This window comes from Canis lupus, chromosome 30 (genome assembly GCF_011100685.1).
Source record: "Canis lupus familiaris isolate Mischka breed German Shepherd chromosome 30, alternate assembly UU_Cfam_GSD_1.0, whole genome shotgun sequence".
Taxonomy (NCBI): domain Eukaryota; kingdom Metazoa; phylum Chordata; class Mammalia; order Carnivora; family Canidae; genus Canis; species Canis lupus.
The window spans coordinates 721,882-747,048 of record NC_049251.1 but is presented as its reverse complement, the minus strand read 5'-3'; the positions used below and the strand labels follow the sequence as shown (position 1 = coordinate 747,048).

The 25,167-nt window shown below is 36.5% G+C and overlaps 1 protein-coding gene and 1 pseudogene across 1 annotated transcript; both read left to right on the top strand.

Annotated features, from left to right (window-relative positions):
- On the top strand, positions 5,184-6,112 carry OR4G19P (olfactory receptor family 4 subfamily G member 19, pseudogene; annotated as a pseudogene).
- OR4G8 (olfactory receptor family 4 subfamily G member 8) lies at positions 21,311-22,246 on the top strand. Its single transcript, NM_001388961.1, is given in 1 exon segment — positions 21,311-22,246. A coding segment is annotated over 1 exon segment (936 nt).
- Positions 22,247-25,167: the final 2,921 nt, after the last annotated feature.

Genomic DNA, 25,167 nt, shown 5'->3' with positions numbered 1-25,167 from the left:
TTCACTGATGACATGATACTGATATATAGAAAACCCAAAAGACTCCACCCCAAGAATGCTAGAACTCCTACAGCAATTCAGCAGTGTGGAAGGATACAAAATCAATGCCCAGAAGTCAGTAGCATTTCTATCCACTAACAATGAGACTGAAGAAAGAGAAATTAAGGAGCCCATCCCATTTACAATTGCACCCCAAAACATAAGATAGCTAAGAATAAACCTAACCAAAGAGGAAAAGAATCTATACCCTAAAAACTATAGAACAATCATGAAAGAAATCAAAGAATACACAAAGAGACAGAAAAGCATTCCATACTCATGGATTGGAAGAATCAATATTGTGAAAATGTCTCTGCTACCCAGGGCAATTTAGACAAACCATGGGAGACTCCTAATTCTGGGAAACAAACAAAGGGTTGCAGAGGTGGGGGGGGGGTAGGTAATGGGGTGATGAGTAGTAAACAGGGCACAGGAGGAGATGAGCACTGGTTGTTATGCTTTATGTTGGCAAATTGAATTTAAATAAAATATAAAAAATTCAAACACTAAAGACAAACTCCTAACCTAATACTCAATTAATCTATCCATTAATAAATAGAGGAATTACTGTTCCTCTGGGAAACATGAATTATTTCTCCTTGCATAAGCTTGTATTAGAAGGGATAATCACTGATAGTTAACAATAAGATAAATTTAACCAAATAATTCATTACTTATTAACCTAATTGTTAACCCACACAGGTATGCATCTAAGGGAAGATTTTTAAAAGTTAAAGGAACTCCGCAAACACAAGTCTTACCTGTTTACCAAACACTTTACGAAAGGGCCTTCACACTAATAGAGGAGGTAATACTAATCCAACCGATTTATATCTCACTCTGCCCAAGAACAGGGCATGTCAGTGTGGCACAGCCTGGTAACTCCTAAAACTTAGACTTTTACTGCCAGAGGTTCAATTCCTCTTCCTACTGGCACGTTAATAATTAATCTGTCGGTGATTATACCTGTGTGACTTGCTGTAACATTCCTCACACTAATCGAGTGAAAAGTATCAGCCTTTCTGCAACTTCAGAGAAGAACACACATTGTGGGCCCCATGGTGCACTCTGATCCATCTCTGATGCTCTCGGGCTCTTCGTTAAGGAACCAATACACTGACTCACAACATCGATACCCACATTTATTGAGGCACCAACCCTAGCCCTCACTTTAGCCCTAAGAAGGTGGATTCCAACTACTCATACCATACCCATTGATTATTACAAACCTAGGAGTATTATTTATAAACTCATATCTAGCTTAGCTATTTATTCCATTTTCAGGTCAGGGTCGGGCTGACATGCACATTCAAAACTCTCACTACTGGAGCCCTGTCAGCAGTGGCACAAACAGTTTCCTACAAAGTAGTAGCAGTTATCCCACCACCAGTCCTGTTAATATGTAGATTGTTTATACTCTCAACACTAATTATTACCCAGAATATCTAGGACTAATTTTTGCACCTTGATCACGAGCTGTCATGTGACTTATCTCAACCCCAGCAGAGACCAACAGTCAAGTGGGACCAATGGAAGGACAATTGGAACTCAGTTCTAGTTTCTACACTCAATGTGCAGCAGTTCCATTAGCGCCATTCTTCTAGGAGAAATGCTATTATAAATAATATTTTTACAACAGTTGTGCTTTTAGGAGCATTCCACTACCCCTCCATACCAGATTGTATACAATTAACTTTATTATCAAAACCCTTTTCTATCTCTTTTGCATGAGCTTGAGCATCTTACCCATGATTCCAATAGGTCAACTCATGCATCTCTCTCTTTTATTTTTTTTAGACCTTTATTTATTCATGAGAGAGACATACAGTGAGAAAAAAAAACAGAGCCGGGGGCATCACAATGCCAGATGTTAGGTTGTACCACAAAGCTGTGCTCATTAAGACGGTGTGGTACTGGCACAAAAACAGACACATAGATCAATGGAACAGAATAGAGAATCCAGAAATGGGCCCTCAACTCTATGGTCAACTATATTTGACAAAGCAGGAAAGACTATCTGCTGGAAAAAAGACAGTCTCTTCAATTAATGGTGCTGGGTAAATTGGACAGCCACATGCAGAATGAAACTAGACCATTCTTTTACACCATACACTTAGATAAACTCAAAATGGATGAAAGATCTAAATGTGAGACAAGAATCCACCAAAATCCTAGAGGAGAACACAGGCAATACTCTTTTTGAACTTGGCCACAGCAACCTCTTGCAAGATACATCCATGAAGGCAAAAGAAACAAAAGCAAAACTGAATTATTGGGACTTCATCAAGATAAGAAGCTTCTGCACAGCAGAAGAAACAGTCAACAAAACTAAAAGACAACCTACAGAATGGGAGAAGATATTTGCAAATGACGTATCAGATAAAGGGCTAGTATCCAAGATCTATAAAGAACTTACTAAACTCAACAGCAAAGAAACAAACAACCCAATCATAAAATGGGCCAAAGACATGAACAGAAATCTCACAGAGGAAGACATAGACATGGCCAACAAGCACATGAGAAAATGCTCCGCATCACTTGCCATCAGGGAAATACAAATCAAAACCACAATGAGATACCACCTCACACCAGTGAGAATGGGGAAAACTAACAAGGCAGGAAATAACAAATGTTAGAGAGGATGCAGAGAAAAGGGAACCCTCTTACACTGTTGGTGGGAATGTGAACTGGTGCAGCCACTCTGGAAAACTGTGTGGAGGTTCCTCAAAGAGTTAAAAATAGACCTGCCCTATGACCCAGCAATTGCACTGCTGGGGATTTACCCCAAAGATAAAGATGCAGTGAAATGCTAGAACACCTGCACCCCGATGTTTATAGCAGCAATGTCCACAATAGCCAAGCTGTGGGAGGAGCCTCGGTGTCCATCCGAAAGATGAATGGATAAAGATGTGGTTTATGTATACAATGGAATATTACTCAGCCACTAGAAACGACAAATACCCACCTATTTGCTTCAACGTGGATGGAACTGGAGGGTATATTATGCTGAGTGAAATAAGTCAATCGGAGAAGGACAAACATTATATGGTCTCGTTCATTTGGGGAATATAAAAAACAGTGAAATAGAATAAGAGGGAAAGGAGAGAAAATGAGTGGGAAATATCAGTGAGGGTGACAGAACATGAGAGACACCTAACTCTAGTAAACGAACAAGGGGTAATGGAATGGAAGAAGTGCGGGGGCATGGAGTGACCGGGTGACACACACTGAGGGGGGCACTTGACAGTATGAACACTAGGTGTTGTGGTATATGTTGGCAAATTGAACTCCAGTAAATAAATAAATAAATAAATAAATAAATAAATAAATAAATAAAAATAAATAAATGCAGGAAAAATGGACCAGGAAAACCATGTGCACATGAAGATATGTCCTTTTATTTAGGGAGAAAACCCTCCACAGATGACACTGATTTACCACTCACTGAACAGTTCTGGGGCACATAACCCTTCTTACACCATTCTCTGGCCAAAAAATGTAATTATAGTAACTGATTTAGAAAAATCATATAAAACACTTTCAAGGTAGGATAGTGTGTTATACTCCCTCCTAATTTAAGCGATTTCAGCTAACTACCTAAATAAACAGAATTTCTATTAGCAAGACGTGGGAAGGGGAATGGCTTTAAAAAAGATAAGGAGCCAAAGGCAGAAAGAATTACAGAAACAAAGGAGTGATAAACAGTATCAAATCCTGCAGAGAGATCAAGGTAAGTAGTGACTGAAAAGTGATTATTACATGAGGTATCCAGAATCCAAAGCTTCTTTCTAACAAATGAGAAATCCGTGGACACCATCTTTAGCTTATGAATGAACAAAAAGTGTGGGCCAGCTTACCAATGAGGAGTTGGAGAGAGAAAACATTAGAAAATAACACAAGATACAGAGATTTGATCTTTTCAAAAGAGAGTTCTTTATACTAACAATAGGTCAAAATGCTAAAGCTATGGTAGTTATAGGTCAAGGAAAATTTAAAGAAGAAAATTAATTGATGGATCTTGGGTAAGACCTGGGATATACTTAAAAGGGCCGTCCTTAAAGACCATAGTGCCATGGTTTAGATCAGGAATTCTGGTGTCCTGCAACTGTAGATACAAATTCTGCCTCTGACAATTGATCCCTCTGGAACTCAGTTTCTCCACTAATAAAATGAATCTAATAAAACAGTTACTATCTTATGGAATTTTATAAAGTAAAAATGAGATAGTATGCTTAGTACAGTGGTTTGCATGGTGAATAAATAATTATCTTTTAATATTATCTTTGCTTGATAAACATTTTCTTAATAACAGGTATTTATTTTTTCATATCCAATATTTTATTTGATATAGAGATAAATGCATGTCTTATGACAATAATGTGTCTTGAACAATGTATTATGAATAATTTCAATATGAATATATGACATGCATGATAAATTGTACAAAAAAGAAAACAATCCACAGATGAGATGAAGCAAGGTGAAATTTATTAAACAGTTTCAGCCTGATGATCTCTATTTGACCGGTGAAATAAAATATCCAGGTAACAAGAATATGTAAGTTAGTATGAGAATATTAATGTTAGAGATTATTTGGTTGTGAGAATTAAGTGGTCAGGGGAAATGCCTTGAAATCGGTAACAAGAAAAAAAATGCCTGTTAATGTAATAAGAAGGGAAATACCCCAATTAATCTCCATCTAAAGTACTCATTTTTTCTCTTTTTATATAATCACTCCCCTGATCATTATAATAATTCTATTTTCTTTATATTTTTCCAATTAAATGCTTTCTAACTCTAGAATATGAACCACAGAACAATCTAGCAACATACACAGAAAACCTGTATTTGATTTCTTGTTTTGTGGGTTTTTTAGAGAGGGTTGGGGAGAGGGGCAGAGAGAGAGAGCAAGGGAGAGAATCTCAAACAAGCTCCATGCTGAGCATGAAGTCAGATGTGGGGCTTCATCTTACAACCCTGAGATCATGACCTAAGCCAAAATCGAGGGTTGGACACTTAACTGACTGAGGCACTCAAGCGCCCCAAGAAACCTATATTTGTACCACTGATTCTCACCTTTCTTCATTTTCTATCTTTAGGTGATTTGAAAATCAGCTCTTCTGCCCAAGTCAAGGGATGCATTAAATAATTCTGTGGTTTCTGAGTTTGTGTTGCTGGGACTCTCTAGTTCTTGGGAAACTAGAGCTTTTCTCATGTTGATTGATATTTTCCTTGATCTATTTAGGGATCATCCTGAAAAATCTCTTCATTTTCTTTTTGATAATCTTTGATTCTCACCTACATTCTCCTATGTACTTCCTACGGGCCAACCTGTCCCTCATTGATGTGGGACTTTCCTCTACAACAGTCCCAAAGATGATTGGGGACCTTTTAAATGAATACAAGATAATTTCCTTCCAAGGTTGCATGACACAGATATGCTTCATCCACATCATGGGAGGAGTGGAGATGGTGCTGCTCATAGCCATGGAATTTGACAGGTACACGGATGATCTGTAAGCCTCTTCACTATCTGAACATCATGAACTCTAAAATATGTGTTTCATTTGTAATCACTGGCTGAGTGATTGGAGTGATCCATGCTATGTCTCAGTTTGATTTCATTATAAACTTGCCTTTTTGTGGTCCTAATGAAGTAGACAGCTTTTACTGTGACTTTCTCAGGATCATAAAGCTTGTGTGCACAGATGGAGCCAAGTTTGAGTTTATTATTGCTGCCAACAGTGGCTTCATGACTATGGGTGCCTTCTTCCTGCTAATCCTTTCCTATGTCTTCATTTTGGTCATTGTCTGGAAATGTGCTTCAGGAGATGTGTCCAAAGCGTTTGTCACACTGTCATCTCACATCTCTGTGGTGGTTCTATTTTTCACTCCATGCATGTTTCTCTATGTCTGGCCTTTCCCCATATCATCAATTGACAAATACTTGTTCATTGCTGACTTTGCTATCACCCCGGTCTTGAATCCTGCCATCTATACATTAAAAAACAAAGACATAAAGGTAGCCATAAAAAGACTGAGCAAATGGGGACATTATCTCAAATTTTGCTGACTGAATCTGGTTGTGAAACTCTACACCTATATATCCATCAGCCTATTCGATATTTTCACTTAGGTTTCTGATACTTAACACATCCAGATCTGGATATAACATCTTCCTCATTGGATAGATATCTAATACTTCTGTAGAGCATTTACTCCTTACCTTTACTACCATAGAAATTGTGAATCCACTACACTATGGGTTATTTTAGCAGACAGCATCACTATCTACTAAATAATATTTATAATTGACATTATGATCATTTTGATCATAGAAGGATATAATTACATCCTTCCTTTTCCCAGAGGTTTGCAAATGAACTGTAAACTTGCTTTGGATAATGTCAGAAATCATTATATCATATATGCAGAAATCATTATATCATATATGCATAGGACTAGTAATCTATCTAGTTGCTCAGGTTGCACTTTCTCAGAAGAAGATCCAAAGACAAAAACTGATTGTCAGTAATTTATGTGAAAGTTGATTTTTGGAAACATCATTAAGGAAATGGAAAGTGAGACATCAAGGATGCTTATGTTGACAAAGGTAACTGAGATTCAAGCCTATTATGGCCTGCTAGGGGACTCTATAAATTGTGGCTTAGAATTATCCTAATTGAAGGTAAAGAAAGCTGGAATACTTTTTCTTTATTTTCAAAGAGTGCATTAATTCCTTGACATGTCTAGGTTTTCCGACACAGAATACTGTGCTTTAAAGGAATCTGTCAGATAGACTTTTGGGTGCTGGCAATAAAGAATCAGTCATCTCTTTGTTTGGAAATAATAAATGCCAAGGTATATTCCACTTTTCAAGACAGTCTCTACTTAACATCACTTCATCTTGCTATAGATTTTTAAAGCAATAGCTAGATAAGATAATGCTGGGTTTAGAATCATTATTATAAAAGTCATTATGGATTTTCATTATAGACCTCATGTTAAGTGCTAACTTCAAGTATTTAGTCCCTACTGAGGCCTATCAACTAGCCAGAAATGTTTTTTCTTTTGTTTGTTTCTTTTCTTATTTCTTTCTGTTCTTTTTCTTCTCTTTTTCCTTCCTTCTTGTTTTCTTCTTTTTTCTTTTTGTTTTTAAATTCCTTTATTTAAGTATAATTACCATATAGTGTTATATTAGTTTCAGGTGTATTCAATATGATTCGACATCTCAATGTATTACTCAGTGTTCACCACGATAAGTGTAACTACCATCTGTCACCAAGAAATGTTATTACCATCTTATTGACTATATTCTAGATGCTGTACATTTCATCTCTGTGATTTATTTATTTTGTAACTAAGAATCTGTATTTCTTATTCCCTTTTATTTATTTCACCCATCCATCTACTCATCTCCCCTCTGGCAACCACCAGATTGTTATCTGTATTTAAGAGTCTGGTTTGGTTTTTTGTTTTGTTTTATTTTGCTTTGTTGTATCTCTCTTTTCTTTGTTCATTTGTTTTATTTTTTTAATAAAATAATTTTTTATTGGTGTTCAATTTACCAACATACAGAATAACATACAGAATAGCTCATCCCATCGAGTGTCCCCCTCAGTGCCCGTCACCCACTCACCCCCACCCCCTGCCCTCCTCCCCTTCCACCACCCCTAGTTCGTTTCCCAGACCTGCCCTACGACCCAGCAATTGCACTGTTGGGGATTTACCCCAAAGATTCAGGTCCACAATAGCCAAACTGTGGAAGGAGCCTCGGTGTCCATCGAAAGATGAATGGATAAAGAAGATGTGCTTTATGTTCATTTGTTTTAATTCCACGTATGAATGAAATCATGTTTTACTTTCTCTGTCTGACTTATTTCACTTAGCACTGTACCCTCTAGGCCCATCCATATTGTTGCAAATGGCAACATCTCATTCCTTTTTTATGGCTGAGTAATATTCTATTGTGTATATATATATATATATATATATATATATATACATATATATATATACCACATCTTTATCCATTCACCTATTGATGCACATGGGTTGCTTCCATATCTTGGTTATTATAACTAATGTCATTATAAACATAGTGGTGCATTTATCTTTTTAAATTAGTGTTACAGAAATGTTTTCTTTTTATATACATTTTTTATTGAAGTTCAATTTGTCAACATATAGTATAACACCCAGTGCTCATCCTGTCAAGTGTCCTCCTCAGTGCCCATCACCCAGTCACCCCATCTGCCTTTCACTTCCCTTGTTTCCCAGAGTTAGGAATCTCTCATTGTTTGTCTCCCTCTCTAATTTTTCCCACTCAGTTCCTATCCTTTCTCCTACAATCCCTTTCACTATTTTTTATATTCCCCATATGAGTGAAACCATATAATGATTGTCCTTCTTCGACTGACTGACTTCACTCAGCATAATACCTTCCAGATCCATCCATGTCGAAACAATGGTGGATATTCATCCTTTCTAATGGCTGAGTAATGTTTTCTTATTATACAAAAGCTGCAGATGATGGAAGAACATTGTTTTAAATCATAAATATTGATGCTGAGATTCACCTATAGGAACTAACAAATTCTCCCTATGCTATCCATATGTGTCTCAGTAAATTCAAACACCACTGCATCAACTCTAGACCACTGGCCTCCTAGAAATTATCCCAAGGGGAAAAGTCCAAGAATTGAGGGAAATATATTTCCCATTCTCTGGCATACATGTGACTTACAAAAATGTCTATACTATTTTGCTACTTTGTTCTCACCAGGTCCAACAGCATTATATCATCATGGTAATGGACCTGGATGATGTCCTACAGAATAGAAAACTGGAGAGTTGATAGAGCCCTGAGACAGAATACTGAATATATGTAGCTGCATCTGCCAGAAGATAGCAAAATGCTTCTGAAAATTTTTGCTAATAACTTCTGGGGAAGATAGTAGAGTAAGAGGACCCTAAACTCCTGAAACTAATATTATACTATATGTTAACTAACTGGAATTTAAGTAAAAATTGAAACATTAAAAAAAAAGAGAGATTGAATTAGTAATTAAAAAACTCCCAAAAAACAAAAGTGCAGGATCAGATGACTTCACGGGTGAATTCTACCAAATATTTATAGAAAAGTTAATACCTATTCTGCTAAAACTATTCCAAAAAATAGAAAAGGAAGGGAAACTCCCACATTCATTCCATGAGGCCAGCATTACGCTGATATCAAAACCAGATAAAGATATTACACACACAAAAGAGAGAACTACAGGCCAATATCTCTAATGAACATAGATGCAAAAATCCTCAACAAAATTTTAGCAAACTGAATGCAAAAATACATTACAAAAAAATCATTCACCACAATCAAGTGGGATTTATTCCCAGGATGCAAGGGTGGCTCAATATTCACAAATCAACCATGATGATATGTCACATCAATAAGAGAATAGATAAAAACCATATGATCATTTCAATAGATGCAGAGAAAGCATTTGACAAAGTACAATGTATATTCATGATAAAAATCCTCAAAAAGTCAGGATTAGAGGGAACATACCTCAACATAATAAAGACCTTAAGTGAAAAACCCACAGCTAACATCATTCTCAATAGGGAAAAACTGAGAGCTTCTTCCTAATGTCAAGAACATGACAAGGATGTCCAGGATGTCCACTCTCACCACTTTTATTCAGCATAGTACTGGAAGTTCTTGCCACAATAATCAGACAACAAAAAGAAATAAAATGCATCCAAACTGGTAAGGAAGAAGTCAAACACTCACTATTTGCAGATGACATGATACTATATAGAGAAAGCCCAGAGACTCCACTAAAAACTTCTAGTACTGATGAATTCAAAAAAGTTTCAGGATGCAAAATCAATATGCTGATATCTGTTGCAGTTCTATACACCAATAATGAAGCAACATAAAGAGAAATTAAGAAAACAATCCCATTAACAATTGCACCATAAATAATAAGACACCTAGGAATAAACCTAACAAAAAAGATGAAAGACCAAAACTCTGAAAACTGTAGAACACTGATGAAAGAAAAGATGACATAAAGAAATGGAAACACATTCCAGGCTCATATTAGAAGAATAAATATTATTTAAAATGTCTATGCTATCCAAAGCAATCTAGACATTCATTGCAATCTCTTTCAAAGTACCAACAGTATTCTCTACAGAACTAGAAAAAACAATCCCAAAATTTGTATGAAAATATAAAAGACCCCAAATAGCCAAAGCAATCTTGAAAAAGAAAAGCAAATCTGGAGGTATCACAACTCCAGTCTTCCAGCTTATTGCAAAGCTGTAGTAATCAAAATAAATGCACTGGCACAAAAACAGATAGATCAATGGAATAGATTAGAAAACCCAGAAATAAAGCCACAACTATGTAGTCAATTAATCTTCAACAAAGTAGGAAAGGATATCCAATGAGGGGGGCACCTCAGTGGCTCAGTGATTGAGCATCTGCCTTTGGCTCAGGGTGTGATCCCGGGATCCTGCGATCGAGTCTTGCATCGGGCTCCACACAAGGAGCCTGCTTCTCCCTCTGCCTATGTCTGTGTCTCTCTCATCAATCAATAAATAAAACCTTAAAAAAACAAGACTACCTAATGGGAAAAAGACAGTCTCTTCAAAAATGGTGTTGGGAAAACTGGTCAGGTATGTGCAAAAGAAAGAAAGTAGACCATCTTCTCACACCATACACAAAAATAAATTCAAAATGAGTTAAAGGCTTAAAAGTGAGACTTGAAATAATAAAATTCCTAGAGGAGAAAACAGGCAACAACTTCTTCGACATTGGCTGAAGCAACATTTTTCTAGCTATGTCTCCTGAGCAAGAGAAACAAAATCAAAAATAAATTATTGAGACTACATCAAAATAAAAATCTTCTGCACAGTGAAAGGAAAAAATCAAGAAAACTGAAGCTCAAAATACTAAATAGCGGAAGACTTTTGCAAATGGCATGTCTGAGAATGGGTTAGTATCCAAAAAATATAAAGAACTTACAAAACTCAGCACCCAAAAAACAAGTAACCCAATTTAAAAATGAGCAGAAGAAATGAACAGACATTTCTCCAAAGGAAACATCCAGATGGCCAGAAGACACATGCAAAAATGCTCAACATCACTCATCATCAGGGAAATGCAAAACAAAACGAAATGAGATACCACCTCACACTTTCCGGACAACACAAGAAACAAGTTTTGATGAGTATGTGGAGAAAAAGAAATGCACTGATGGTGGGAATGCAAACTGGTGCAGCCATTATGGGCAAACAGTAGGGAGGTTCCTCAAAAAGTTTAAAATAGAACTACCCTATGAACCAGCAATCACACTACTGGGTATTTACCCCCAAAATACAAAAACACTAATTCGAAGGGATACATGCACCTCTGTGTTTATTGTAGCACTACTTACAACAGCCAGATTATGGAAGCAGTCTGAATGCCCATCAATAAATGAATGGATAAAGAAGACATGGAATATATGCAATGGAAAATATTCAGCCATAAAAAAGAGTGGAATCTTGTCATTTGCTATGACATGGATGGAGATAGAGAATATAATGCTAAGAATAATAAATCAACCAGAGAAAAACAAATACCATGATTTCACTCATGAGGAATTTAAGAAACAAAATAAATGAGCAAAGGAAAGAAAAGGAGAGATAGAGAAACAAACCAAGAAACAGACTCTTAATTATATGGAACAAACTGTTATCAGAAGTGAAGTGGTAGGGGATGTGTGAAAGAGGTGATGCGGGTTAAGGAGTGCACTTGTCATGATGAGCACTGGGTAACATATGGAATTGTTGAATCACTATATTAGATACCTGAAACTAATATAACACTGTATGTTCACCATACTGGAAAAATTTTTGCTAACAAATATAGACAGTGAAATACATTTAGTAGATCAATAACTATGTAACAGGAACCAGAAGCACAGTGATTTAATACAGCAATGAATTCATATATGCAACAACAGGTATAGCTGGAGTTACCACCTAATTACGTTTAAAATAATACATTGTGGTTTTTAAAGATACATCAAGACTTCCACACAGGTCAAATAGCCAAGTTGAAAGACGTTGTGGTAGGAATCAAAACTCTGCATCTTTGAGAGAGTGTTATCAACGAGATATGTGGAATAAGGAGTCCCCACCCTCATTTCCCTACAGAAACACTTATTTGATGATAACATACAGACCTGAAATACCTTTTTGGGAGGCACAGAATTCAGCTGAAAAGTTGTAGTACCCGCATAAGCGAAACATCAAAAGTAGCTGTATTAAATTGAGAAAGAAAAAGAATTTCTCTTTATCTGTGCAAGCCCTTCCCCCAACTTAGTACATATAGCTCAGTGCCTAGAGAGATCACATCAGCCCTATACTTTTCCCATGGAGAAAGGAGAGAGTAGAATCCAAGATACCTGTGGTATCCAAGACCACCTGAGGGGCCAGTTTGTATGTTTCCTTCACAAGTGTTGATGAATCAACACAGGTTGGATGCCTGAGAGAAACTAAGAACATAGAAAAGGGGCAGGTGGCTTGCTACAGAAATACACTAAATACAGAAAAGGGAGAAACTACCTACATTTAAAGGGCTTTTAAAAATATAAACATTTTTATCTGGACTTCATCTGGACCACCAAATGGGGCTCAAGTTAAAAAAGAAAGAAGAAAGAAGAAAGAAAGAGAGAGAGAGAGAGAGAGAGAGAGAGAGAGAGAAAGTGAGAGAGAGAGAAAATGAGAAAGTGAGAGAGAAATAAATAAATAAATAAAGATTTTTCAATGAAAAAATGAAACATGAAGACTGTTAATACAAATTTAAAAGATCATAGAAGTATTATAAACAATTACATGCCAACAAATTGAATATCCTTAAAGCAATGGATAAATTCCTAGAAATACGCAACCTACCAAAATCATATCATGACCAAACAGATATCTGAACAGACCAATAATGAGTAAGGAGATTGAGTCACTAATGAAAATGTCACAAAAAAGAAAAGCCCATAACCAGATGGCCTCACTGGTGAATTCTGCCAAACATTCAAACAGGAATTGACATTAATCTTTCTCAAACTCTCCCTAGAAATAAAATAGAAAAGAACATTTCCAAATTAATTTTATAAGGCCACTACTTATATGTAGAAGACTTTGATATAAAAAATAGACAAAGACATTTAGTTTTATTGTTTTCTTTGCTGTGTAGAAGCTCTTTATTTTGATGTTGTCTCAATAATTGATTTTTGTTTTTGTTTCCCTTGCCTCAGGACACATATCTAGAAAGAAGTTGCTCTGGCTTATGTCAAGAAAGTTACTGCCTGTGTTTTCACCTAGAGTTTTTATGGTTTCAGTTCTCACGGCTTACGTGTCCGACTTGTGAATGGATAAGGAAGATGTGGCATACATATCTTCCTTATCCATTCACAAGTCTAGAGAGTCTATATATATATGATGGAATATTACTCAGCCATCAGAAAGGATGAAATCTTGCCATTTGTAATGAACTCTATATCTGGATGGAGCTAGAGAGTACTATACTAAGCAAAATACATCAGTCAGAGAAAGGCATATACTATACTATTTCACTCACGTGAAACAAATAGGCAAAGAGGGAAAAAGAGAGAGAGGTGCAGACCTCTTGGTCTGTTTCTTAACATATTCTTAATTATAGAGAATAAACTGATGCTTACCAGAGGGGAGGTGGTTGGGAGGATGGGTTAAATGGGTGATAGAGATTAAGGAGTATATTTGTTGTGATGAGCACCGAGCATCATATGGAAGTGTTGAATCACTCTATTGTACACTGAAAACTAGTATTACACTATATATTAACTACTTGTAATTTAAACAGAAACTTAAAAAAAAATAGACAAAGACGCTACAAAAAAGAGAACTACAGACCAGTAGGAGAAAAAGGAACCCAGGTACACTGTTCATGGGAATGTAAATTGGTAGAAGATTTTGGAAAACATGTAAGTCAAATTATTACAAATAGAACTGCCTTATTATCTAGCAATCTCACTTCTGAGTTTATACCTAAAGGAATCAGTAAAATTTCATTTCAGAGAGAAATCTGCACTCCTACCTTCTCTGTAGCATTAGTCACAATAGCCAAGATATAGAGATAACCTGATGTATTTCAATGGATGGAGAAAGAAAATGTTTTATATACACACAAACAGAGCCTCAAAAAAGAAGGAAATCTTGTCATGTGCAACAACATAGATAAATCTAGAGAATGTTATGCTGAATGAAATCAGCCAGTCACCAAAGGACAAATGCTACATGATTTCACTTATCTAAGGTATCTAAAATAATCAAATCATAGGGGTGCCTGGTGGCTCAGTCAAGTGTCTGACTTCAGCTGAGGGTCCTAGGATCAAGCCCAGGGAGGGTTCCACACTCAATGGGGAGTCTGCTTGTTCCTCTCCCTCTCCTTCAGCTCTTGTCCCTATTCCCTCTATGCTTGCTCTCTCTCACTCAAATAAATAAATACAATCTTTTTTAAAAATTTAAAAATAAAATAATCAAATCATAAAAACAGAAAGTAGAATGATAGTTTCTATGGACTAGGGTGGAGAGGGAAATTAAGAATTGTTATGCAACAGTTATAAAGCTTTAGTTACACAAGATGAACGAGTTCTAGAGATCTACTGAACAACACTCTACCTATAGTTAACATTATATTGGACACTTAAACTTCTGTTAGGAAAGCAGATAAAGTATTCTTAGATCAAGTATCAAGCATTATTTTTTTAAATTTTATTTATAAGTAATCTCCATACACAACATGGGGTTTGAACTTACAACTGTGAGATCAAGAATTGCACACTCTACCAACAGAGTCAGACAGGTGCCCCACGTGTCAAGTATTCTTAATAAATTTGAAAAAAATCTACATTTTTAAAAAGACTTATTTGTGTTTTAGAGAGAGAAAGAGTGTAGGGTGGAGGGGAGGAGGGACAGGGAAGCTTAAGTAGACTCTACACTGAGTTTGGAGTCTGACATGGGGCACAATCCCATGACCCTAAGATTACGGCCTGAGCTAAAACTAGGAGTTTGGCACTTAACTGACTACGCCACCCAGAATCCCAAAACTGTACATCTTTGAATTCATTGATGGTAGTACTAACCTTTACAATTCTTCTTAAAATGAAGTATTATTTGATTTATTATTTTGGTAGGTTATTTAGAACTAATTTGCTTCACTTGGCTTTTATTATCATAATAGCTTTGATTTCATGGCTTAGGTAATCAATATGGAAATCTTCCATTTGTTAGTATATCTATGCCAGTTTTTATCTCAAAGTATGGACATAACTAAAGAATGGATTTAGGAAACCTCAGAGCACACTGTGAGATGGACACAGCCAAAATTTCACTGGCCACCTGACCACCACAAACCCCTATTTCTGATTGGTCATCCACAGCCGCATTTTCTTCCTCCAGAAATTAGTGACAGTTCAAAATCAAAATCAGTGTCTAATAATCCCCCAAATTCTGATTATTATTCTTTGAAGAAGGATAGGAAAAATATAAAATAGTGCTGTGTAGAGGGTTCTTCTTCAAGAGGATACAGCCCTCCCTTCCCTCATGAAACTTTAGTTTGGTAAATTGGATTGATTCTAAAGTAAATCCCTAGATGTATTAAACAGTTACTTATCACCTGAGTCTGGGAATGGAAGCAGGGATTAACTACAAACAAATAGGCACAAGGAATATTTTGGGGTGACTGAACTACACTAAAATTGAATTATGATGATGATTATACAACTATAAACTCGAAAATTATTAAGTAGTACATTTAACTGGATAAATTTTGCAGTATACATATTAAACCCCCATAAAGTTGTTAAAATTATCAACTGAGATTTTGGCAATCTAATATTACACTACTTCTGGAACTACCCTGATCTGTTCAAATATCAATTCATTATTTCTTAAGATTCCAAGTTAGACAAACTGTTATGGGTGTAATGTGATAGTTTTTTTTTTCACTTGATAATGGTACCAAACTGATACTATCAATGGTTCATATAACTTGAAATAACATAATGAACAGCTAAAGTTATTTTGGAAAAAAATATCAGAGCACAAAATCAAAGATCATCATACTAAACTGTTCAACTTTCCTGGATCTCTTTTCTGCAAGTTGCAATAATTTACCCTTGGGAAAACCAGTGTGCACAGAAGACCTAGTTTCCATTAGAAGCAATTATGGCTTCTATCCAGTCCTACCAATTGACTCCCTTCCAAATGGTATGAACTATTTATAACTTTCTGTCTTAAGACATGGTGGCAATATCAAAGGGGTGTTAACTGTCTGTGTGTCTCAATCTCTTGAAGTTCCTGCTTAAGTGAGACCTGTACCTGAGCAGGTACAAATGAAGCCTGCTCTCTAACTCCCTAGCAACTGGATATATTTTGTTCCCAGGCTTCTTTCCTCTTTACTTCAAGGTTCCTTTGACTTATGCTCTTTATTTGAATGATTTTTACTCATATAGTTTTACAGATGATCTGGTCTCATTTTCATAATTTCAATTGTATTGTGAGGTGAATTTCTCTTCAAAGTGCCCATATCTTTATTAAATTGATATGTAAAGGAGCTTCAATTTCCCATCCCTTTTTTGTCTCTGATACCAGTTTCATGAAAATAGAACATTATATCTTGGCTATTTCATTACAAATGAGTACAATCTAGCAGAGCAAGCTATCTTATGTTCAGAAAGAATTAAATGATCAAGTCTTAAGAATCATCATAATTATTTTAAAAAATGTGTTAAGTATTTATATGCCACAGGATGCTTTGCTGTTGTCCATATACCAACTTATGTAATCCTCACAAAAACACTAAAAGGTAAGTACTACTATCATCGCTATTTTCCAGATGAGCAAACTGAGGGACAGAGAAGTGAAGCAACTCATCCAAGGATACATAGCTCAAAAATCAAGGAGATGGAAATTCGAATACAGGTAGTCTGTCCCCAGAATGTTTGCTATTAATTACTACCTAATACTGCTATTTATGAAATTATTTTTATATCATTTTTCTAATTTCCTCCACTAATTTCAAATTTTCTTTAAAAATAAGTAAATCCATAAATATTACTTATAAAAATACAGAAAATAAGAGTTCATATTTAGGAAAAAATAAGATCATTCAAATTCCCAGAAACTAAAGATACTGTAGAAACTAAATATTTCTGTATATATACTTACATTATATTTAGTATTTTAAAATATTTTTTTAACTTAACAAATTATATTTTTTTAGCCTAGTTTACCCAAAGTTCTAATTTATGTCATGTGCATCAAAAACTCTTCTGAATATAGATTCAAGTATATTCAAAGTTCTCTTCTTTCTTCATGTACCAAACAACTTTTCATTGGAGCCTTAAGCATGAAAAGTGTACTGCTCTTTTGAATTAATGATTTTTTTCCAAATATACAGTGATGTTTTCAGTTTAGGAATATGTCTTATAGCTTGCTTTAATACTTCACGGTAACTTGAAGTTCCAGATATTCTGTAATGACTATATACATTTTGTGTGAGGCAAGAAGTAAAGAGGAAAGTTAGTACTTTTTCCAGTTTTACTGTATTAGATTTAGGATCTACTTGGAAATGTGGGGTTTTGAAGTCATTCTGTGAGAATGATCATGACAAGGAGGCTGCTGATTCAGATTGGTTTCCATTCTTCTTCCATCAGTGAACAGGTGCCAATGATTTCAAACCCCAAAGTCATTTGGTGAAGATTTATTCTCCACCAAATCTCCTACGGTGGCTTCTATGTCTCTGATTTTGCCTACCATATCTTCTTGAACTTTCCACTAAGAATGTTAGTGAAGACTATCGTTGGATAGTGCCCACTCTGTGCCAGAAATTGTGCTAACTACTGGGACATACAAAGTTGGTAAAATGCCTTTTTCTCAAAGAAATTGTAGTTGATAATGAAGAACTAACATGCATAAGAAATTATAATGTATTTTATTACAAAGAAGGTATAAGATATCACAGTAGGTCACAGACACTACTCTGCTTAGGGTCATCAATGAATACTTCAGAGTAGCTTGCACTTAATCACATTTTGAGGGATAAAACTGAGAAGAATTAACATTTCTGCCAGATAGTTTTACCCATATGTTCTCAAATCTTCATAACATCTGGAGATGTAAGTTGGACACCTCCCATTTTATGGACAAATAAATCCCATCAGCATAACTGGCTAGCATACCCTGGTTTATACAGCTCACAAGTGGCAGAATCAGAATGGCAACCAGATCTATCAAGCCTTTTGGGTAAATATGTTTCCACTTAGTAACGACCAGGAATAACACAGATGACAGTATATGCAAGAGCAGAGAAATGTGAAAAAATAGAGTAATATATTCAGTTTATAAAATGTCTGATGTGATATGCTACTGAATTTTAACATATCCACAATGATAGAACCATAAAATGCAATTGGAAAGTTACATGACTATATTTGATATTCAGATAGACAAATCTGAAATCAAATATGTAGAACATACTAAATGTAGGTAAGATTGGAGGAAGAGTGATCAGTCATAAGGATCTATGGGTCTTTAACTGGAAAAAATATAGAGACAAGAAATAGAACTGACAGGGGAAATGAAGAGGAAGAAAAAAACACAAATATTCAGGAAGTGTAACTTTCTGTCTGGTATATAAAGTAAGAGAGGAGAAAAGGTGCCTCAAAGACTCCCGTATTAAGCATCTGAGAGAACACTCATGATATTTCCTAAGGCATTAAAAGGAGGATCAATTCATGAGTTCAGTCTTGCATATTTTAACATTGAAATGTTTTAGGAATGTCTATTTATGGACAGTACAGTCTTAGATATATTATCCTAGAATCCAGGAATAGAACTATAGATATAGAAATCTTTTGTAAGTGAGGAGTCTTTAGAATTACATGTTTGGAATGAAAAAATATTTTAAGGCTTCTGAATCATATCAATACTCAAAGATAAGTGGAGGGCGGAATCCACGCATCAATGAAAGACACAAAAAGGAAGTTAGAAATACAGGAGAAAAATCCAGAGAGATCTGATATACAAATATTAAAAATGCATTCAGCTTCAAGTAACAATGTCTTAATTACAGTCTCCTAAAGAAAGTAAGTTTTTATTTTTCTCATATTACAAGATGTCAGAAGGCAGATCTTTGTTGACATCAAAGCTTTTATACTGGATTATTTTTCTATCTGTCCATAATATCATCGTTAACATGTGGACACCCAAAGCTTATGATTGCTGCATATTTAGGTCTCATACTAATATTAAATGCAAAGTATAAAAGCTAGAAAAAGAGCCTTCTTCACATTAATCTTTACACATTAATCTGGGAAAGAAAAACCTTCCACAGAAGGCATTGTTCTCCATCTCATCAAATCTAGGCCACATGCCTCTCTTATACCAATACATGGCCAAGTCACATGGACTATCATATACCATCCCAGGGCTAAGATAAGAATCTTTCCCAAAATTGAAAAATCTCCACCTAATATCTAACTAGATAGGTGTTCTCAGCATCATCTGGTATGGAAAAGGCTTTAGGATAGGCAACATATACAGCAATCAATGACAGAAGAAATTTCAGAAACAATGCATGATCAAGTACCAAATCTGGAGAACAAGTATGTAATATAAAGACTGAAAACTGTTTATTATATGTGACATTTTTACATGTAGACTATTGTGTGCTGAATCCCTGGTGACTTCTCTAAAAGGATTTTCTGGAATGCAAGCTAGCTTATCATGACTTGTTTAATAAATACAATGTATTAGTTAAAATAAACTTAACTGTAAATGGTTTTTAGAAACTAAAGGGAAAATAAGAAGGACACCCACCTCCCATCCTTGACAGATCTGACTTTTGAAGGAGGAGATTCTATGTGTAACAGATCAAGGGAAATAAAAAAGTTAAGATGAAGGGAAAAGGCTGATGCCTCTAGATCCTTGGGGAGGGCTAGAGTATATTTGGAAGTGCTGACCTTGAAGAGCACAGAGCACTGGTTAGAAGAATGCATTCTCAAGTCCTAAAACTCTTCATACAGTCCTAACGTTGCCACCTCATCTTTCTCAGGCAGTTTCATTTGTGAAGTGGGGATAATAAAATTGAGTCTATTTTATAGAGTCATTGAGAGGTTTGAAAGAATTAATATATTTAACACAATTGCATAAGTACACTCAAATCTGTTATCTGTGATTATTACAATTATTAGTTACAATTATATTTACTCCTCTTTACTTTCAGATATGCAATATTTTATTTTTAGCTCCTCATTAAGTAATCTGTTTACTAAAGGTGGTCTTGGACCAATGGTGATAATGATGTCATAAAAAGTATTATTAAGCCTATACACCTGAGTTCCATTTAAACTTAAAAAGTAAATAAATAAATAAATAAATAAATAAATAAATAAATAAACTTTAAAAGCCCAATGTAGTGAGTGATAGGATATATTCAAGTACTTTTGTCATGGTGATCTCTATAAGCCCAAGAGAAGAAGGGAAACATTTTTAAAAATTTTTTACTTAAATTAAATTTAATTAACATATAAAGTATTATTCATTTCAGAGGTGGAATTTAGTGATTTATCTGTTGCATACATCACTGCATACCCAGTGCTCATGACTTCAAGTGCCCTCCTTAATGCCCATCACCAATTCCCCCTTAACACACAAATCCCTTCCAGCAACCCTTCTTGTTTCCTATAGTTAATAGTCTCTTATGATTTGCTTCCCTCTCTGTTTTCATCTTATTTCATTTTTTCCTTCCCTTCTTCTATGTTCATCTGTTTTGTAAAAAGGAAAATTTAAAGGGGCTATAAAAGGCTGAGGTAAGAGAATAGAGAATTACATATTTATGTGGAATGAGAATACTTAGGACAATGGTCAGGATAATGATCAAGAAACCTTTGAGAAAAAAATTTTAAAAAGATTTAAGTATAGGGTGAAAAATAAAGTAACTCCTTTTGACTCTATCTGCAAAATTTATAGTCACATATTTTCCTTCACATATCCCCTTTTATGTACTAAATTTGCTACTAAACTTATTCCCTCCAAATTCTTAATTTTTCTCTTCTCAGTCAATTATATCTAACTTAATTTGCAAGGCAAATAGGGAATCTATGTTTCTGCCAGTAATAATTTCTCTTTTTAATTTTTATCTTCAGGTCACTTGAAAATCAGCTCTCCTGTCCAGTCAATGGGTGGATTAAATGATTCTGTGGTCACAGAGATTGTGTTACTGGCCCTTTCTTGTTCTTGGGAGAAAAAGCTCTTTCTCATCTTGGTATGTTCTTTGCTCTATTTAGCAGTCATCTTGGGAAATCTTTTTATTTTGTTTTTGGTAATTTTTGATTCTCACCTACATTCTCCCATGTACTTTCTGCTGGCCAACCTGTCCCTCATTGATGTGTGTCTTTCCTCTACCACAGTTCCCAAAATAATCAAAGACCTCTTAAATGAATACAAAGTAATTTCTTTCCAAGGTTGTATGGCACAGATATGCTTCATCCACATCATAGGAGGAGTGGAGATGGTATTACTCATAGCCATGGCATTTGACAGATGTACAGCAATATGTAAACCTCTTCACTACTTGAAAATCATGAACTCTAAAATATGTATTTCATTCGTAATCACTGGATGGGTAACAGGAGTGATTCATGCTATGTCTCAGTTTTTATTTGTTATAAACTTGCCTTTTTGTGGGCCTAATAAAGTAGACAGCTTTTACTGTGACTTTCCTAAGATCATAAAACTTGCATGCACAGATGCAGTCAAGTTTGAGTTTATCGTTACTGCCAACAGTGGCTTCATGAGCATGGGCACCTTCTTCCTGCTAATCCTTTCCTACTCATTCATTTTGATTACAGTCTGGAAACGTTCTTCAGGAGAATTATCCAAGGCATTTGTTACTTTGTCAGCTCACATCACTGTGGTTTTTTTGTTTTTCACCCCATGCATGTTTCTGTACGTCTGGCCTTCTCCCCCACCTTCAATTGATAAAAATCTGTTCATTGTGGATTTTGCTATCATCCCTGCCCTGAATCCTACCATCTATACACTAAGGAACAAAGACACAAAGGTAGCTATAAAAAGACTGAGCAAAAAGATATCTTATTCCAGATTTTGTTGATCACATCTTTCTTGGAGCTCTAAAACTAACCATCCCATTACATGGTGACCCATCCCTATTTAAGTACCTCAAACTTAACATCCTGAATGAACTCATCATCTCCCATCCTAGGCCTTTTGCTACTTCACCTGTGGAGTATATGACCCTTACCAATCATGGGAATGTAAATTCATCATATGAAGAATTGATATTCTAACAGAGAATAGCATAATCTGACAAAGAACATTTTAATTTTGAACTTTCGTTTATTTTTCAAATAAAAATGTAAAAACATTGTTTCTGCAATTCATAAGGTCTAAAAATAACCTGTAAATTGATTCTGATGAATGAATGAACATCAAGAATCATCACATTAAATTGCTGTGTGTGTGTGTGTGTGTGTGTGTGTGTGTCCAATGGCTTTACTTATTATTTAAAAGAAGGCCCAGAGACAAATTGAGCAGGCAGGGAGTTTATTGGATGGGGCACTGGGAACACATTTGTTCAGAAATGGAGACAGGAGAAGGGAAAAAAGAGGATACCAACAGAGGGTATATTAAGTGGTATTTGAGGGTGGGGCAATATGGCAGAGGAGTAGGGCCCCTAAGTCACCTGTCCCCACCAACTTACCTAGTAACTTTCAAACTATCCTGAACACCTATGAATCAAAACTGAGATTTAAAAAAAGAACAGCTGGAACACTACAGAGAGAAGAGTTTGCGCCTCTAGCAAGGTAGGAAGGTGGAAAAAAATGTTTAAAGAATCAAGTGGGGGAGGGGCCCGGCGCAAGGATCCGGGCTAGGGCCGAAAGGCGAAAACCTTCTGGGACAGGAAAGCCCAGTCCCGTAGAAGCAGGAACTTTAAAAATCCGCACCAGATTCTTCCCGAACGGAAAGGCGCTCAGCAGGGAATTCGGGCAGAAGCACAGGATGGGCAGGGGAGCCTCCAGTCTCCCAGAATCACTAACAGAGGAAGTGCGCCAGGGGAGAGCGTGCCACACGCTGTGGGCCGAGCTCAGTAAAGGGCTGGAGCATGTGCCCAGCGGGACCTCTGGAGAAGCTCAGTCAGCAGCTCCGTGCAGAGGGGGCTGTACACCCCGGGAGTGCAATTCCAGTGCAGGCCCCAGATCCCAGGGCAGCAGGGGACACAGCCCAGCATCCTGCGCTCCCATAGAGACAGGGAGGGTACAGGACAATGAGGACGCCCCTACCACCAGGCGCCCCCCAGCTCTACAGATCAGCACTCCCCGCCCCCAGAGCACCTAGGCCAGTGCCGCGTGGGAGACTGTGGTAGTTACTACAGGAGCTGACTCAAGAGCTGGAGTGCTGGCCTCCTCCAGTGTTATTGTTACTCATTGTGACATCCTGTGCCTGGGACGCAGCAGGGCTGCCAGGGAACAGAGGCCTCACAGGACAAACAGCTCCCATTGAGCCTAGCACCTGGCAGAGGGTGAGGCAGCTCCCCCAGGTGCACACACCTGAGAGTCAGAAGAGCAGGACCCTCCCCCAGAAGACTAGCAGGAAGGACAGGGGAAGAGCAAGTTCTTGACCAAGCATCACTTGAAAGCTCCAGGGGAAGTCGAGGAATTTACAGTATATAGAACCAGAGTATACCCCTCCTTTTTTTCCTTCCTTTTCCCAGTACAACTCGTTTTTATATCAGACTGTAAATTTCCAATTTTTTTCTCTTTTCCCACCATAACTACAATATTTTACTACCTCTTCATTTTTAAGATTCTTCTTTTTTAAAAAAGATTTTATTTATTTATTCATGAGAGACACAGAGAAAGACACAGGCAGAGGGAGAAGCAGGCTCCATGCAGGGAGTCCCAACTCGATCCCAGGTCCCCAGGATCACACCCTGGACTGAAGGTGGCACTAAACCACTGAGCCACACGGGCTGCCCAAGATTCTTCCCTTTTGACTTACATATTTCTACAATTACAGGTTCTAGATATATTTTCCACTTCTACATTCCCCTGAACATACTAAACTTAATTTGGGGAGATATACAAGATATGATTTTTGTTTTGTTTTGTGTTTTTTGTTTTGGCTGCCTCATTGTTCCACAATGGTGGAAGTTAATACTTCTAAACCATGACCAGCATACACCCAAAACCAAGTGGTATACCATGCTGGTTCATTCTGTGAGATTCCTCATTCCCATTCTGCCCCCCTCTTTTATCTCATTTATGTTTTGGTGGTCAATGTTGGGGCCCTCTACAAGTATTTATGGTTTATATAAATTTGGGAATAAGCATGTTCTAACATACAGAAAATATAGTCAGAACCAAGAGGATCCCCCTCTAAAACTCCTCAGGTAGACTACGTTCTTCATCTACTACAACATCTTCATCACCACCATCTCCCAGTCCCCCTCTTTTCTTTTTTCTTCTCCTTTTTTTCTTTTCTTTTTTTCTCTTCTTCTTTAGGATTCCAAGCCTTTTATTTTTTAATACTTTGTTTTAAAATTTGTTTTTCACTTTAGTGGTCATTTTGTTTTATGTCCTTCTGATACTGTTTTCAATTTCTGGTCTCTGACTTTGGCAGAATCATCTAGGGTGAAATTTACTTAGGTAGTGGTTGATATTATTGATGCAGCCTGCTCATACAGCCACTCGGCACTGAGCAAATGACTAGAAAGAAGAACACTGGGTGGCGCAGCGGTTTGGCGCCTGCCTTTGGCCCAGGGCGCGATCCTGGAGACCCGGGATCGAATCTCACGTCGGGCTTCCGGTGCATGGAGCCTGCTTCTCCCTCTGCCTGTGTCTCTGCCTCTCTCTCTCTCTCTGTGACTATCATAAATAAATTAAAAAAAAATAAAATAAAAAAAGAAAAATATTAAAAAAAAGAACACAATACAAAAGAAATAATCAGAAACAGTACTCTCTGCTACAGAGTTACAGAATTTTGATTACAATTCGATGTCAGAAAGCCAATTCA